Raw genomic sequence first — 17,781 nt, forward strand, 5'->3', positions numbered from 1 at the left:
GGGGCCGCACCAGGGGAACAAGCAATCTCCATGGTGACTACCACTGAACTTACAGAAATAGCTATATAGTGGAGTTCTGTTTGGCATAGGCTGTAGAGGAATAAATATTGTAAAGGAATAATCATTTAATCCCTCTTCCCCCAAGAAATGAGCATATATGAGATTATTTGAGAAAGCAAAAAAAAACCCTAACCAACAAACTTACCAGTATTAAAAACATTCACAAAGCTACCAGATAAGAGTCATATTTATGCACATGGAGGAAGCAATATCCAGATCTTAATGATGTCATTGTTAAGAATGTGGCTGGGATCATAGAGATATAGCAGGCCAAGTTAGCTCAAGACATGGGCTTTGTACCAGCCACATTAAGCACTGTTTAACTACAATTAAAACACTAAAGTAATAGCAGTTGATATGTGTTAGAGCATTGTGACAGTTTACATACAATGTCTCATTTTATTTTCACAAGCTGTTGTGATAAATATATATGTATAAGTATATATATATCATATAAATAGAAATATATATATATAAGTATGTATCTCTATATGTGAGTATATATAGCTACACACACACACACACACACACACACACACACACACACACACACACACACACTTCTTTTTTGAGTGCAGGTACTAGGGCTTGAACTCAGGGCCTGGGTCCCTTACAGATGCTGTCCCTTAGCTCTACTATTTGACTCACAGCTCCATTGGCTTTTGTGTGTGTGTGTGTGTGTGTGTGTGTGTGTGTGTGTGTGTGTGTGTGTGTGTGTATGTGGTTAATTGGAGATGGAGATAAGAATATCATGGACTTTCCTGCTCAGAGTGTCTTGGAATTGTGATTCTCAGAACTCAGCCTATTGAGTAGCTAGGATTATGAACATGAGCCATTGGTGCCTGGTTGAGGCATATTCTTTTAATGCACATATTTGAGGACAGTTACATATGTCCAAATTCGCAGAGCTACCAGGTGATACAAATCAGTTCCCCAAGGCTGGCTGAGAGCTCTTTTCCAAAGAGGCAGCAATGAGACTGTATCAAAGGTTAATGTTTAGTTAATTATTGAATATCACAACTATATGTCACAGGTCTCCTACTGAGCTCAACAATAATTCATACTGGTGAGATGCTCTCTTTTTCTCCTCTGTGCTTCAGTGGCTTCATCTTTAAAGGGAGAAGTGGATGAATCCATTGGTTCTTAGTCCTAAAATCTCCTGAGGAATTTCTACACCTGGATCTACTTCACGCTGGTGTTATGAGAATTCTGGGATGATTTCTGGAAGCTCCTTGGGTCATTGTAAAGAGCCAAAGGTTTCCTGTCTCCAAATGCCTTCACTTTTGTCATCAAACTTCAACATCCTTTTAATTTGACCCCAATAGATAAATGAGAGGAAAATTGGATTTAGCAACCCCCATCTTGAAAGGCTTTTAAACTCACAAAGGAAATGAGTTTGAAACTCTCCTAGGTTGACTATCAAGAATACAATTGCTTATGCTTCCAGATTTCCTTGAAAAAGGGTAAAGACCACTTCATCAATCTACATAGCATCTCTGATTGTCAGCTATGTCCTCGCCCCACTCCCTTCCCCCAGATAGTCAGAGCCTGTCTGGTTCATTTTGTATGTAGGTACCAAAAAGCCAGAAGATAGGAATTTGCTTATGTAACTTCTGGGCTTGTCACTTTCTCTGGAGCAAGAGACAGTTACTTTAGGCTTTCTTTGGAGAAGATTCTCTCTTGCAGGGGCTTGGGGTCAGAGCCTCACTCATGTGGGCTTCTCTCCTGTGACTCACCTACCTAGCAACTCTGTCAGAACATGTGTTGGAGTGGCTGACATGTACTCCGCAGTTGCTTTGTCCCTGGGCCTGGGGTGGATTCTGCCATCTGGGTATTTTGACAGGGTCTTACTTCGCTTTTGTGGGCTTTGACAGCACTTCAACTTTCAGACACATGGTAGTTGCCAGAATTCTCCTCTTCCCTCTTGATTATTCCACATACTTCACCAAAGGTGACATGGTCAAGTTACGACAGGAAGAGCTATTTACTCAGGCCAAACTGATTTTTTTTGTCCCTAACAAATTTGATGCCCCTTTAAAAAATATGTACAGTAAAGCAGGAAGGAAAACATCAGTGAAATACGTAAATAGAGCATCTGCTGAATACTGGCCACTAACTGTAAAAGGAGGATCAAGGGTGGTTGTCTAGTCAGTGATGAGCAATTTTTTCCAAGGAAGTTTCTAGAGAGAGATATGTTTAAGTAGGCAGCTTTTCAATTAAAGCTTTAAACAGTAAGACTCCCCACCTCTCCCATCATCCTTATTTGTCTCTGTTCTACAACACATCTATCATATTTTCCATTTCTTCTTAGTGGTGTCCTCCTTTGCTTTATTTAATAGTAATAAACTCTGATGTTTTCCCACAAGCCGATTTTTCAGATGCCTCCCAGCAGATGAAGCCTTTTATGTCCAATTGTCCTTGGGAAGCAGTCTCTGCTTATTATAGCATCATTTTTCACTGGTGCTGGAGTAAGTCAACTGTCAGGGAAGGGCATTTACTCATTTTCTACCGAGGCAGCACCAACAAGGTGTCCTCATGGAGATGTGAATGTTAGGGCAGGCCAGGCCCTCAGAAATATAACTCAATACCTATGGCTACAAGTCCTTCTCAGGGAGACTTAGGATGAACCTTGTCACTCCCTTTCCCTAGGCATGGTATGCATTAGACATACAAAAATGTTTGAGTGCTATAGATTTTCCATTGCTGGGCACACAGCAAGTGTACAGTGCATTTTTGTAACCTCAGAGGTAACTTATCTGAGGTGCCAGACTGTAGTATATTATTCTAATACATTATTTCTGATTTTTTCCAAAATATACACCTCTATCACAGAATTAATTTCCTTTGCAATTAATGAAGCCAAAGGATAAACTGCCTCCCATACAGAAAACATGCTAAGTGGACACATGAACTATTTACATGATGGTTTTCATTAAACAGATTCAATAACAGGGATGGAAATTTATTTAGCACTTTACTGTGACCTCAGAACTCTAACACTGGAGATACCAGATGAATGAGACATAGTTCTTATTCTCTAGAATTCAGAGTAAATGTGTGTGTGTTTCTGTTTTTTGTGGGAGGAGTCATCATATTTTGTGAAGTATGGCTAGAAACAACACATATTTCTGCATGTAGCTTCAGCATTTATTTATCATAATTAGTCTGTTTGGCCCTGTGTCATTCAGGGTCAAATGAAGTGACAGGTTACATTTCCCTTGTGTTCTTTGACCTCACAATGGAAACACTGAGCATGTAGCAAGAGTGTAAATACCTGTTTGGCAAAAAAGCCTTTTAGGTATATTAAAAAAAAAGTGAGGACTGGTCACTGGTGATTCACACCTGTAATTCTAGCTATTCAGGTGAAGGCCTTGTAGATCAGGGTTCAAAGACAACCTGGGCAGAAAAGTCTATGAACCTTCATCTTGGACTGAAGGTGTGGCTCAAGCGGTAAACTGCCAGCCATGAACAAACCATCTGAACAAGCAAGAGAAGCTGGGTCATAATTAAACTCAAGAAGATGAAGGTTTCACTTTGTAATATCCTTCTCTCCATGGGGCATGCAGAAAAGAAACAGAGATGACAGGATGAGTAAGAGAAACTGGTGGGTGGGTGGGTAGATAATAAAATAGATCAAACAGCAAGAAAGAAACACACACACACACACACACATACACACACACACTTTGGCTATATTTATAATGGGGAAAAACTTGAAGAGATATAGTTGTAGTCTGAAAAGCTAAATACTGTTGTATATTGAAAGACTAGATATGGATTTGCTTTGAAACTGAAGCAGTTACTCTGTGTGTGTGTGTGTGTGTGTGTGTGTCTGTGTATGCTGCTTGAACTCAGGGCCTGGGCACTGTCCATGAGTCTTATTTTAGTCAAAGCTAGCCCTCTACCAGTTGAACCACACCTTTACTTCTGACTTTTTTGATTGTTAATTGGAGATAATAGTCCTATAGACTTTCCTTCTTGGGCTGGCTTTGAACTGTGATTCTCAGATTTCAGCCTCCAGAGTAGCTGGGATTACAGGTGTGAGCCACCAGTGCTCAGCAAAAGAAGTTATATTAATGAATGGTGGAATCAAAGCAGAAATTTGTAACTAGAAAATGTGTCACTGGTAAATTTTATATACTGAAGTACCTACCCAAGCTTTGTGGAGTTTCCCTGTCTTAGGAAAGAAAAAACAGTGGCTGTAGATCAGTAATGAAGAGAATTAAACAGAAACAAACAAACCTAAGAAATAATCAGAACTCATGAACCACTGTTTTCAGTCCTCACAACCATTTTGCACAGAAGGAAAAGGGAGGTGTGGAGGGAAAAATTGATAAATTTTAACCTAGCTGAAAGATTTTACTTAAAAGCCATGTTGTAAAGTTGATTGGACATCTTTTGTTAGGGAAATATCTTAGCTATTATGACTTGGTGTAATAGGTGTATTTTCTTCGACTTCTCTTTTTCTCCATCCCTACCTCCTTTCCTTTCCTTTTCTTCTAGAGGGCTTGATATTTACCTAGAGATCCTTGGCTCTGAAGTCTTCATTTCAGGTTTAAAAAGATCACGGAAATGTCAAACAGTGGAAGAGAATGAATAGTTGAGGTGTGGAGGACAGCCACTTTAAGCCCGTTCTTCCCTCACCCTGAGATCCTAAGCTGCTTCAACAAATCCAGAAGACAGAGAGTAAAATCTCTTCTTTTGGGATACCACTGGAGGTTGGGATCTGGTTAGAGAGAGAGCTTTCTCTTTGAGCAACATCAATGATGATTTCAACATGTGTTTTTTTGAATAGATTACTGCCAAACCCCCAAGTTGTGTTTTACCAAATTACTTATAGGTGTGGAGGGCAAATTGAAGAAGATAATCTCTAGTTACACATCATCAGTCAATACCTATCTTTACAGCTGCTGTGAAGTTCTCTTCCTTTTGTGACTCTTTATCTGTCTTCCCTGTCCCCTCATTTTCACCAGGGCTGGTGCTCTTTCCTGGCTCCTTTCATGGAGAGTGGACCCCAACAACATGATGCCCAGGAAACCAGCACTTGGTGAACGTGTGATTCTAACCATCACCAACACAGTAACTGTTTCTAAGTGAGTCCACAGCTTAATGCAGAAGAGGGAGTAGCAATGGGTGGACATTACAAAGAGGCACATCTCCACTTAACCAAAAGAAACACTTCCCAAGGTTATGATATGTGCAACCACGACATAATCTTATTATGAAATGGAGCATAGAAAACAATTTTTGTTCATCTAATAATTTTTACATCATGTTTTAGCACCTATGTCCTATTATTTATGTACTGAAGGTACAGTAGTGAAAAAAGAGGGAAAAAATCCTGCTCTTATCTTCCTTGGGGAAGAAAAGGAAGTAAAATATGTCTGTGTTCCTCAAAGAAAACCGGACGTTTGGGCTAAATGTGAGGGAGGGAGCCAGGAGGGTTGGGGGAGGCAGAGTAAACAGCAAGTGCAAAGGCCCTGCAGAGGGAATGTCCAAGGTATCTCTGAGGGACAGGAAAGCCTGAGTAATGGGGGTAAGAGGGTAGGATCACTAAGTGGCAAAGACTGAGGCAGATTTGCATGTCCTCAAAGACTATAGACAATGAATTGGCTTTTCCTAAGTGAGATCATCTGACACCATTGGAGAGTGTTGGGCTGAGAAATGATGCCATCCTGTTTACCTGTAACAGGATCACACCAGTGGCTCTGTTGACATTAGACTAGGTAGAACCAGAAAACCCATGCTGGCTCTCTGGCAGGGGCATCAGGGAAAGAGAAGGATGGCCTGGACCAAGATGATAGCAAGAATAGGGGTGAGTACTGGTAAAAGTCTGGACATATTTTGAATGTATAGTTGGCAAGATTTTTTTTTCTGCCTGGGCACTGTTCCTGAGCTTCATTTTGCTCAAGGCTAGCACTCTACCACTTGAGCCACTGCATCACTTCTGGCTTTTTAAAGTAGTTTATTGGAGAGAAGAGTCTCATGGACTTTCCTGCCTGGGTTGGCTTTGAACTGTGATCCTCAGATTTCTGCCTCCTGAGTAGGATTACAGGTATGAGCCACTGGTGCCTGGGAAGATTTTAATTTTTTTATAGTTAGATGATAGTTGTAGTAGGAAGAGAAGAAACTGATTAGTTAGTCTGAGAAGTCGGAGAAATAAAGTTGACATGAAGTAAGAGGAAGAGGTTTTGTGAGAAGTATGAGAAGCTCAGTTTTGTCAATGGCCTTTTGTGACTGGGCTGGCTTCAAATAGTGAGCCTAGGTCTCAGCCTCATGTGCAGCTAAGATTATAGGCATGAGCCACTGATGCTCAGCTATCTGCAGTTTTTGATGCCCATTCTGAAGTTCTTTGAAGACCATCGGACCTTGTTTAACCCAAATCCCAACAGAAAACAGGCAATATTCTATGCCCTTACTAGTTGTAACTCAAAGCACATGAAGATGCTTTTATTTCTTGGGTTTCCTGATCTTATTTCACTGTTTTTTTAAAATAAAATTTGATAGCTAAAAAAGAACAGGTATTTAAAAGCTATTCTCAAATGAATTAAACTTTTGGTTACATAACCTTATTTAAAAGCTACCAAATGAAAACAAGACTAACCTCTTACACTGGGTTGACTGGTCAGGCTGAGAACAACAGAAGCAGCATCTCTTAAGAAATAATTACATAATGCATAAAACCGAGAGCTTGAAAGTTTGAGTTCAAATCCATTTCTTCTTAGTTGTGAAGATTTATACAAAATATTGCACTTCTTTGCCCCTTTAAAACTAGGGTGATGTTAACTATATTGAGGTGTTGTTTCAAATAGCAAGTAAAAATTTCCTTAGGAAAAGTGCTAGTAATAGGTAAAGTCTATATATACACTGTTGACTCTAACTGACTTCCACCCATTTGCTTTTATTTTGGATTCTTCCAACCAATAGAGGAGGTGTCATTTTACAAAGGTTGAAGCTGAATTTCGAAGATGTTCATGGCCTAGTCCAAATCACAGAGTCAATGCCTGTTGGTTGTGAAAGGGGAAATGTGCTTTATCTCTGAATTGGGACTCCAGCTACCATCTAGGTATTGAAATGGACTCTACGTATTATCAGAACCTGCTTAGGTGAGAAGGCCCATTTTTCTAGGGGCTAGAGTTTCTAAACTGGATTCATTGATGTTATGAATGGCCTGGAATGACCCTGGAAGCATGGGTCAGTGGGGATGGGTAGGCTAGTATAGATCACTGGCAGAAAACAGCCAAGATATCTTATAACTTCTTCTCTAAGACATTTGTATTTCTTGATTCCTAGTCATCCTTAAAATATTTAGTGTGTTCACTGCTCTGAGGGCAGAAGCTTTTACCTTCCGCAGATCTTCTTTTTAAAGGATACCTCTGAAGGTGTCCTTGAATCAGAATATTTTAGCTAGGAAGAACTTCAGATGCCATTTAGACAAGCCCTGCATTTTATAAACAGGAAGTTTAAATCAGGAATGGTTAAGATGTTGGTCTCAGCTGGTGGCAAGGACAGTAATAGCATAGGGCAGCCTGGCTCTGAGTGCATGCTTTCTTTGTACTGCGCAACACTGTTACTCACAATGTGGCCAGGGTCTGATGTGATTCCTTGAAAGTGAAATTCCAAAGAATTTGTCAATTAGTTAAATGAAATAAATTCATTCTAACTTCCCCTATTATAGCATTCAGACATGCTTAAACCACTTAATAAATAAACGGAGCTTGAGTCACCTCTTGACGGATAATCATGTTTTCTCATTTGCAGTTTAAGTGCTTCAAGACAAAGTGACTTTAAAACTGCTCATGAGAAGACCCAATTATCTGATAAGCAATTCTAAAGACCACACACAAATGTAGAAACAGACTTCTTTATAAATGATGTCTGACAAGGAAAGAGATATTTGTGGCATAGGAATCTGGAAAATGTAATTATTTATCCTTTCACAATTAATGAAAGAAATTGAAATTGAAGCTTTCATTTCAAATCCTTTTTATCTGGATGAAACTTTAATTTTACATAATTAAATTGACTTCACAGTTCAATGTGTTAAAATATGCAATTAAGCAGCATATCGAGGTTAAATGCCTACTGTTGTTGGCTCATTTAGAAGTCATGCTGAACTGCTAAACAAGAATGAATACTTGCCAGGCGCTTGTGACTCATGCTTGTAGTCTTAGCTACTCAGGAGGCTGAGAATGGAGGACTGAGGTTCAAAGCCTACCCAGGCAGGAACATTTGTGAGACTCATTGCCAATTAACCAGCAAAAGCTGGAAGTGGAGCTGTGGCACAAGTGTGAGAACCAACCTTGAGTGAAAAAGCTAAGGGATGGCAAGCCCTGAGTTCAAGACCTAATACTGGCACCAAAAAAAAAAAGGAATCCTGGGCATCTTGCCCATTATTTTCAGGTTAGGGAGGCCCACATATTGCAAGGTGGACAGTTTTTGCCAGTTCTTCTGAGCAGCCTATTCTGTACAAAGTCAGTTGGATTAAAATAGTTTTTATTTCTATGAAGAAATACTCTAGCATTTTGATAGAGCTCCATAGATAATTTTCTTCACCTCTATTAGAAGTTCTTTTTAAAGATAACATTTGCATCTTCTAAATTATTTTCTCTTTGTCGAAAATATCTTAAAAGTCTCAATTTTTCCCTTTCACAACATATGCTAAGGAGACTTCTTTGAAAAGGAGAGGCATAAGAAACACTTTAATGGGGGCTGAGGTGAAAGGTCACTGCAGGTGCATCTTAAGAGGTGGCAGCTTGGAGAGGAAGGGACTTTCCCTTATGCACCACTCCCCCCGCCACTCCCCACCCCATCTCCTTGAATAGCACCACTGTGAAGATCAACTTCTAGCTCTGTAATATCTTCTATTCCCTTTCATCTTGAGACTCTATGAGTGAAGCATACTTCAACAAGTAGCACTGAGCTCTCTCCTTCTCCCTGATATGTTATAGCATTCTTGTTGCAGAGAGTCTGTCTTATCTCTGAGTGGTTGTCAAGAAGGATTTGTAGATCGCAGCAATGTTCTTGCTGTAAAGATACATAGAAACCCCCAATCTCTCAGTGGCTCTTCCACAGGTATATCACTGAGCTGATGACTGTAGCCAAAGAATACGTGACCATGACATGAGGCTGATTACCAGACAGTATGCCAAATAGGACAGGAATAGATGACTGTTTTAGTCCTTCAAGCCCAGGCTTGAGATCGGACATTGCACCAGAAGCATCATAAGGTTAGTAGGTTCTTCTAAAATTCTGAGCTAGGACTGGATTTACCTCTGTTTTGTTGCATTATTCTGGAACCCAAATAAGGACATCTTGGTTGTTTTAGCAGAAAAAAATAATAGTGAAAGAGTTCAGCTATTAATACCTCCACGCAAACTGTAAAAGCATCTATTTACATGGAATCAATTGACAATATTCAGAATGCACTAGCACTGGAAAGAGGAGACCGCTATGGTGTGAGCACCTCTGTGTGTGTGTGTGTGTGTGTGATGAAGGCATCCAGTAAAAGTTCCCAAGCAATCTTCTTACCTTTGTTTTCTGCCTTCAGTTCCTCTGCCATCAAGCTGTCTTGTCGATTACCAAGCACGAATGCTAGAAATGAGAGGATCAGGGCATCCAAAATTCCAATAATAGCCAGGATATATGCCCAACGGACTGAACAAGCTCCGAGGGTGTACTTGTCTGTCTTTTCTCCACACATCCGTTTCACTTCATCTGAATCCCAGCCATCGGGGAAAATCATACAGCCAAGCACAAGGCAGGCAGCTTAGAGAGAGGAAGAGAGGAAAACAAGAGGAAAAAAGAAATTAACAGATTTTATTGCAACAAGCACGTCTATTATTCATCAAATAATCATTTCAAATTATTGATTTGCAGTACAGCAAATCTCACCATGGGTCTACTGTGTGTGTGGGGGGAGGGGGGGTGCACGAGCACGTGCACGCGCATATGGGCATGTTTTCCCGAGTAATTTACAGGCAGTCCTGTCTCTACAGTGGAAAGACTCCTGGGAAGGCACTGTAAAATAAGTCCAGGCATTCTGAGAGACAGGTTAAAGTAAATTGATCTATGAGAAAATACTAAGAAATTCAATGTGTGTGTGCATTTGTGGGAAGGATTTCATTGCAACTAGGCCTATGTGGAATTATAACACTGCAGAATGACAATTCAAGGCTGTCTTTGAAGAGCTATGACAGCAGTCAGATAAGGGATTAGGGTAACATGGAAAACAGCAGAGTGAATATTGACTTTCAATCATTGTGAAAAATAATTTTACATTGTGATCCCTGCCCCCTACACAAAGAAGAGTTTCTTGAAACTGTCCTAACACATGCAATGCATGGTGATATTTTACGTTCTACTCTCCAATCTGTTTCATTTTGGAAAAAAAGGCTAAAAAACAACCAAGACACATGACAGCACAAAGCTTTTATGGAAGTGAAGGAATTAAGATGATTTATATTCTATTTCTCACATATCACTGTGGTACTCATATGAATATTTTTATTTTTTAAATTTTGAAACAGGATCTTGCTATGTAGCCCACTGACCTTGAACTCTTGGTCTTCCTGCCTCAGCCTTCTAAGAGCTTGGATTACACATGTCTATCATCACATTCTGCCTCATATAAACACTTTTGGTAGGGATATATTACTCTGAAAATTACAGAAGATAATTGTTATTGTTGATACTTTTTTATATTTAATTGGATTATTTAGGGCAAACGATTATATTTTTAGGATGTGTATACCCTTCTGAACAGGTGTGTTTATTAATTTACTAATTTATTCATTCAATGATTGTATATAGTGTATCTTCAGTAGAATGCCCGGTAGTGTTCTTAGTGTGATGGTACAGTGCTCAAGAAAAGAGATATTGACCCATTTGTTAGGAAATGGAAAGACTTGGAAAAAATTATATTAAGTGAAGTAAGCCAGGCCCAAAGAAACATAGGTCCCATGGTTTCCCTTATTTGCAATAACTAGTATATGTCTAGGACATATGTCTAGGTCAAAAGCTATGCACATATGACCATATAAGATGATGTTAAGGAAAATGAACCCCAAGATAGGGACACAAGTGGTTTTTTTCTTTCTTGCTATTGTTTTTAACATACTTATAATGTACTATGTTTTTTTTTTTTTTGTTATGTGGTGCTGAGGAATCGAACCCAGGGCCTCAGGCATGCAAGGCAAGCGCTCTACCACTGAGCCACCTCCCCAGCCCCCTGTACTATGTTTTTTTTGTTGTTGTTTCTTTGGTATGTTCTGCCCCCACAGTATAACCCGTTTTCACTGTATTTGACGCCAGTGCCCTGCATCTTGTATATACACTTTTCTAATTTGGGGAGGGGAAGGGAAAAACCAAAATGCTTAAATAGGGATACAGGTTGACCCATTGTAACAATGAGATGTACCAGACACTATGTTGAAAACGAACTTTACAACTTGTGGAGGGGAGGGAAGGAGGAGTTGGAAAGGTGGGAGGGAAGGGATGGTCAGGGAAAAACAAAAGGAGGAGGTAACAATGCTCGACAGGAAAAGTACTCATTACCTTACTCATGTAACTGTAACCTCTCTGTACACTATTTTTACAATAAAAATGAATTAAAAAAGAAAAGAGATATAGTTAATGTTATCAAAGACCTTATATTTTTAATTGGCGAAAAAGCCAAAAACTGAGTAAACATGCAAATAAAATAATTTAAAGTTGTAGTAAGTACTAAGCAGACAAATAGATATTTAAATAGAAATAAAAGACTGGGGTCTTCTTTAGAAAAAAGTGGCCACATAAGGTTTCTCTGGGATGATAATTAAGCTAAAACTAAAAATAAGATAAGGAATTAGATATGTGAAACTTGTGGAAAGGATATTCTTGGAAACAGCCTATGCAAAGGTCTTAAGGTTGGAAAATGGCTTGCTATGTTTGAGAAGCTATAAGAAAATCAGTTACTAAGGCTATGAGGTAGGTTAAAAAAAAGGTGCCTCAAAAAAAAGGTTCTGTGACTGTCAGGGCCAAACAATTCTTATTACCATATCTCAACTTATTGATAAGATAGAAATGGACATCTATTTTCCTTTTTTGAAATAGGCATATGGATCTACAGGGCAGGTCTGGAGGAGGAAAAGGCTAAGAGAGGTTACAAATAGAAAAGACTGTGAGGGATAACTCTGTTTTAGTGTTACATGTTGATTTACAAATTGGCAATTAAAAACTGTGGATCAGAGCTGGGCACTAGTGGCTCACACCTGTAATTCTAGCGAATCAGGAGGCTGAAATGCAAGAATCACAGTTCAAAGCCAGCCTAAGCAGGAAATTCCATGAGACTCTTCTCTCCAATTAACCATCAGAAAACTGGAAATGGAGCTGTGGCTCAATGGTAGCGCATTAGCCTTGAGCAAGAGAGCTCAGGGACAGTATCTAAGCCATGAGTTCAAGCCCCATGACCACCACACCACCACCAATACCCCATCCTTATAGCCATATGTCTCTGCTGTGGTGTAACATCTCTACAAATACAGTTATCATTAACACTTCTCTACTTTAAGACTTGTCTCTCAAAGAAGCCCTTGACTTCTAATGAGATTAAATATTACTATGATTATGCAAAAGCTGTTGAATTGACAAATAACCATGTACTGTAGATATTTAAAAGTTTCACAAGTATTTAAAAATCCCTGTGTATAAAGCTTAAAGCTCTACTTGGTGTGGGTCAAGCTACATCTGACTCCAAGTTTTTGGAGCTCCCTGTTTTCTGTCTCAAATATTTGCTAGGATTGTCCCTAAATTTTCCACTCTTCACTATTTCCTACTACTCAAACAAAGTGCAACACCTTCTGTAGAGCAAACTACCTCAGATTATCCTGGACATAGAACATTGTCCTCTCAACTTTCCTACATGTTGGCTTAGCCCAGCTTTACATGCCTGGTGCTTTATATGTTGTTAAAGATTCACAAGTATCTCAGTGAACAGACCCTAAGCTTTCTGGGCCATTGTCTTATCTAAAACAGTGTCTTTCACAAAGCAGGTACTAAAATACATTTAAACAAGCAAGTGCATGAATGAATAAATTGTTGTGATACTGCCACAAGGCTATGAATGGTTCATAGAAGGTCAATACCAGTTTCCCAACAGCACAGATCTAAGTTAAAGAAGGATTCAAATTTAGGTGACACCTAACAGAGACAATCATACTGCTCCTAGATAACAGATGACAAGTACTTGGGGGGATAAATCATCAACAAAGTGAAGTTAGTGATTTGACAACCTTCCCACAGTCTTGTCCTTTCTGTATCTCTCAGCACGCAGTACTCAATGTACCCTCCATGGTATTGTCTGGTGGAAATGATCTGTGTATTTTTTTTTTTTAAAGATGTAGTTTCCATCAACAATGTTTATTTTATTTAGGACAATGCCGAAGACCTTGGAATACAAATGGTATATAGAAAAACACTTCTTAATTACTTGGAATGTTTCTAAAATAGTCTAACTGCTTTTCTTCCCCCCTTGCATTAAATAGTCTTTATCTGCAAGACAATCTCTTTCTTGTAGAGAGAAAGGAAAAGAATGCTTTTCCTTTTACAAATGGGAACTTGAGAGATAACTTACATTTCAGTGTAGCTGAACTTAATAGCAATTACCAAGTGACACAAGCCCAGGCAGACTCCTGGCCATTGGAGGACAGTTCCCTGGCTGGGAGCCTGTGGGGCAGTGGAATCAACAAAGACATCTTTGCTCAAGGCCTTTCTGTTTTGAGGGTAGACTGTTTCCATTTCTGGAAACCCTGAGTTATACCAGGGGATGAAAAGAGCTGAACCAGAACTAACACCCTGAACCCGAAACCACTGGGAAGCAGGCATAGCAACACATTGTTCTGTTTTCAAAGTATAAGACTTCCTAAATAAAGTTTATAGTATCAAGATTGCGTGAAAATAGACAAAACAATAGGCAACTTATGTTATGGAATGTGTTTTTGCTGAAAGCTGTGAAAACAGAATAAGTGGGAAAAATGTGTGTGTGTGTGTGTGTGTGTGTGTGTGTGTGTGTGTGTGTGTGAGCATGCGTGTGCCTGGTATTAGGGCTTGAACTCAAGGTCTGAGCATTGTCCCTTAGCTGTTTTGCTCAAGGCTGATGCTCTACCATGTGATCCATACCTCTACTTCTGTTTTGTTTGTACCTAATTGGAGATAAGAGTCTCATGGACTTTCTTGCCCCAAGGCTTCAAAACTCAATCCTCAGATAGATCTCAGCCTTCTGAGTAGCTAGGATTATAGGTGTGAGCCATGGATGCCTGATTTTGAAACACAATTTTTATTTTCAACAATGTGAGGGAGTTAGGTGTTCAGAGAAATCCTAAAGCCTGACTTAGGTCAGGGTCCTGGGGTCTTGGAGAAAAGTAGTTAGACCCACACAGCCAAGACGCTGCAGGCCTTTCTCAGGCTACAGGACGATGTATTATAACTGGTTCTGCTCATTGTCAACCTTTTCTTAGCTTGAAGGATCTGATCCCTTTCCAATTTATCTATTTTTATCCCTTTTGACTTGTCTCTTGTGTAGCAGGATGAAAAAGAAAACCTCACAAATGCATTTAAAAGCTTTAATAGATGTCTATTGCATAACAAAAGAGTGGTTGTTTTCTCCTAGTAACATATTATCAAAGCATACAGTGTTTCCCCTTAATGACTCCCCTCCCCCAACGTGAGAATATTTTATTGAAGCCATTAAAATAGTGTAGTCTCTGCTACTGTCTTTGGGATGGATGACTATTATGTTCTGCACTAATGCTTGAGTGCTATACTTAATTCTGGCTTTTGGCATTCTATTAACCAGAATCTCCTTAATCTGCATGGTTTGTTCAGCCACTGGCAAGCACCAGCTGTTTCAGCTCTAACATGTACCTGCAGGATCCCAGGCTGTCTCAGTCAATAAAAGATGAAACAATATTCCTCTTAGCTTTATAATTAATTATTTCCAGTTACTTACAAGTTGATCAACCCTAAGCTGCAACACCATCCTTTCAATAAACAGAGGACAAGGCACCAGGACATTTCATTAATTCACACATGCTATTTCCTCACCACAAGGGACAGTGGAGAATTAGTTCCAATTGAGCTATTATCCCCAAATGGGTTTCTTATTAGACTGTCACCTAGGAAATGACTAACTTCCTTGCAGCTATGTATTCCTTTTTTCTGGCAGCAGGGTTTTTTGGAAGTGTGTCAGAGAACATTCTTGAATGTTAAGGAAGAAATGAGAGTTTACTTGCTGGAGGTAAGCAAAGAGGAATGGAAAAAAGAAACCCATGGCCCCATTACAGGCTGCCATGATATCTTTGAATGTAGAATACACGACAGGGATGTCCTTGTGAGACTGTCTATTTCCATTCTAAGCACATGCCAAGTGGTTAGGATGCGAGCACCTTCCAAAAGGAAGCTTATCTCAGAGTGGCTTCTTCTGAAATAGCTCACAAATGGCTAATGGTTCCCCAGAGCCACTAATTGCATTGGCATTTTTCTTGTTAAAGAGCTGAATGTAACCTCGACAGAGGAAACATCCTCAGAAAAACCCACATGCCTTTGTAATTGGGTGTTTCTCCAAAGGAAAATAAAGCAAGATGAAAAAAGCAACAGGGGGTCTAGGACTAGAATTAGTTGGGCCTGTTCATATTGCTGGTCTAACTGTCCCAATCAGGCCTTACTGTGTTGTGGACTTGAGAACTGCTTATTTCTGAACAGGAAGAGAAAGCTTGTGTTCAGTCTTTAAAAAGTCTATGCACTGTTGCACAAAGAGCATGATAAATGGCTTTGGGTTGCTGGAGCAGTCAAGGGAAACTTGGTGTAAAAAAGAAACCCACATTCACTTAACTCTATCAATTATTCAGGCATACAGTAAGCTGAAGACATTGATGCCAGCAGAGGCTTCCAGGTTGGATGGGGGAAACTTTCACATGAGGTTTCTCATTCTAAACATTTGGCAAGAGAGATAGAAGATTTACTCTTATAGCTTCCTTAGCAGCTCATGGTCAATAAACTTGGACTATAATATTTGTATCTCTGGGAAAGGCCTAACATTTATATTTCAGTTTGCTTCTGGAAAATGGAATCACTAGGTAACCCAGGACATAAATACTATGGTTTTGGTTTCCTACCTTACATTAGTGCGTCTTTGCCTACACCAAGCATGTGTTAACATCCCTGGTGCTGTTTGTTTGCCTGCTAGTGCTGTCTGTACTAGTTAGCATTGGCATGACTATAACAAAATACCTGAGGCAGGCTACTCAGGAAGCTTTCACAGTTTTCAGTGGCTTTGTTAGGTAAGCCTCTGGGGAGGACCTAAGAGTAGATAGTATCATGGAAGGCACATGTGCATAGGCACATCTTAAAAACAGGAAACTAGAAAGAGATTCAGAGGTTAAACTCAGGCTTTCTAACAAGTTGCTTTTGGAGAGTGTACTGGAGGAGACCAGCACTCCCTTTTGCAGGAGCTTTATTAGTAGCCTATGACCCTCCCAGTAGGCTTCACCTCTCATAGATTCTTCCACCTCCTCTTTGGGGCCAAGCCTCCCATGCCTGGAGCCAATCACATGCAAAAACCAAAGCACAGTTATGATGAGAAGATGAGTGTGCCCTATTCTCTGGGTACAGATAGAGAAGTGGTAACAGATACAAGTGTATACACACTTCCTTAGCACAAATATGGCATCTTAGCCTGTGCTAGCTTGTCATTATCATTCATTTAGTTCAGAGCTTAGCTGGGGAAATAGAGATTTGACCTTCATTTACATATGAGTAAATGGAAGCATAGAGATTCAAAATATCTTGCTCAAGGTCATACAAAGCCCACAAGTATAATTTTTATGCCAACTCTATTTCCTTTCGAATGGGGTATCATTCTTTCTGAGGAAAGCATAGAATTCCATTGTGTGTGTGTGTGTGTGTGTGTGTGTGTGTGTGTGTATTATATATTCCAGTTTCTTGATCCATTCATCTACTGAGGGGCATCTGGGTTGGTTCCATATCTTAACTATGGTAAATAATTCTGCAATAAACATGGTTGTGCTGGTAGCTTTAGTATGGCCTTCTTTGCAGTCATTTGGGTAAATGCCCAGAAGTTGGATTGCTAGGTCACAGGAAGGTCCATGTTTAGTCTTTTTTTTTTTTTTGGGTCCGGTTGTGGGGCCTGAACTCTGGGTCTGGGTGCTGTCCCTCAGCTCTTAAGCTCAAGGCTAGTACTCTACCACTTGAACCACAGAGCCACTTCCGGCTTTTTTCTTTTTGCTTATGTGGTGCTGAGGAATCGAACCCAGGGCCTCATGCATTCAAGGCAAGTGCTCTACCACTGAGCCACCTTCCCAGCCCCCATGTTTAGTCTTTTGAGGAACCGCCACACTGCTTTCTAGAGTGGTTGAACAAGTGTAGTAGTGTTCCCTTTCATACATATTCCCTCCAGAATCCATTAGATTTCTTGATAATGGAAATTCTAACTAGGGTGAGGTGGAATCTCATTGCTGTTTTGATTTGCATTTCTTTTATGGCCAGAGATGTTAAGCATTTCTTCATGTGTCTATTGGCCAATCTTTTTCCTCTTCAAAGAAGTCTCTCTTTAAGTCTTTAGCCCACTTATTAGTGGGGTATTGTTTCTCTGAGGATTTGTTTTTGAGGGGCTTAATTTTTTGAGTTCTAAGTATATTTTAGATATGAGGCCCTTGTCTGTTGTAT

The 17,781-nt window shown here is 39.8% G+C and overlaps 1 protein-coding gene across 2 annotated transcripts in view; it reads right to left on the minus strand.

The window, feature by feature from the left end:
* Lhfpl3 (lipoma HMGIC fusion partner-like 3) overlaps positions 1-17,781 on the minus strand; it is a 481,936-nt gene that overhangs the window by 129,151 nt on the left and 335,004 nt on the right. For both annotated transcript variants that reach the window (XM_013034728.1, XM_013034729.1), the window contains exon 3: positions 9,592-9,828. In XM_013034728.1, coding sequence (XP_012890182.1) covers positions 9,592-9,828 — 237 coding nt within the window. The remainder of the gene's footprint in view (positions 1-9,591; positions 9,829-17,781) is intronic.

This window comes from Dipodomys ordii, unplaced genomic scaffold, assembly GCF_000151885.1.
Source record: "Dipodomys ordii isolate 6190 unplaced genomic scaffold, Dord_2.0 Scaffold195, whole genome shotgun sequence".
Taxonomy (NCBI): Eukaryota; Metazoa; Chordata; class Mammalia; order Rodentia; family Heteromyidae; genus Dipodomys; species Dipodomys ordii.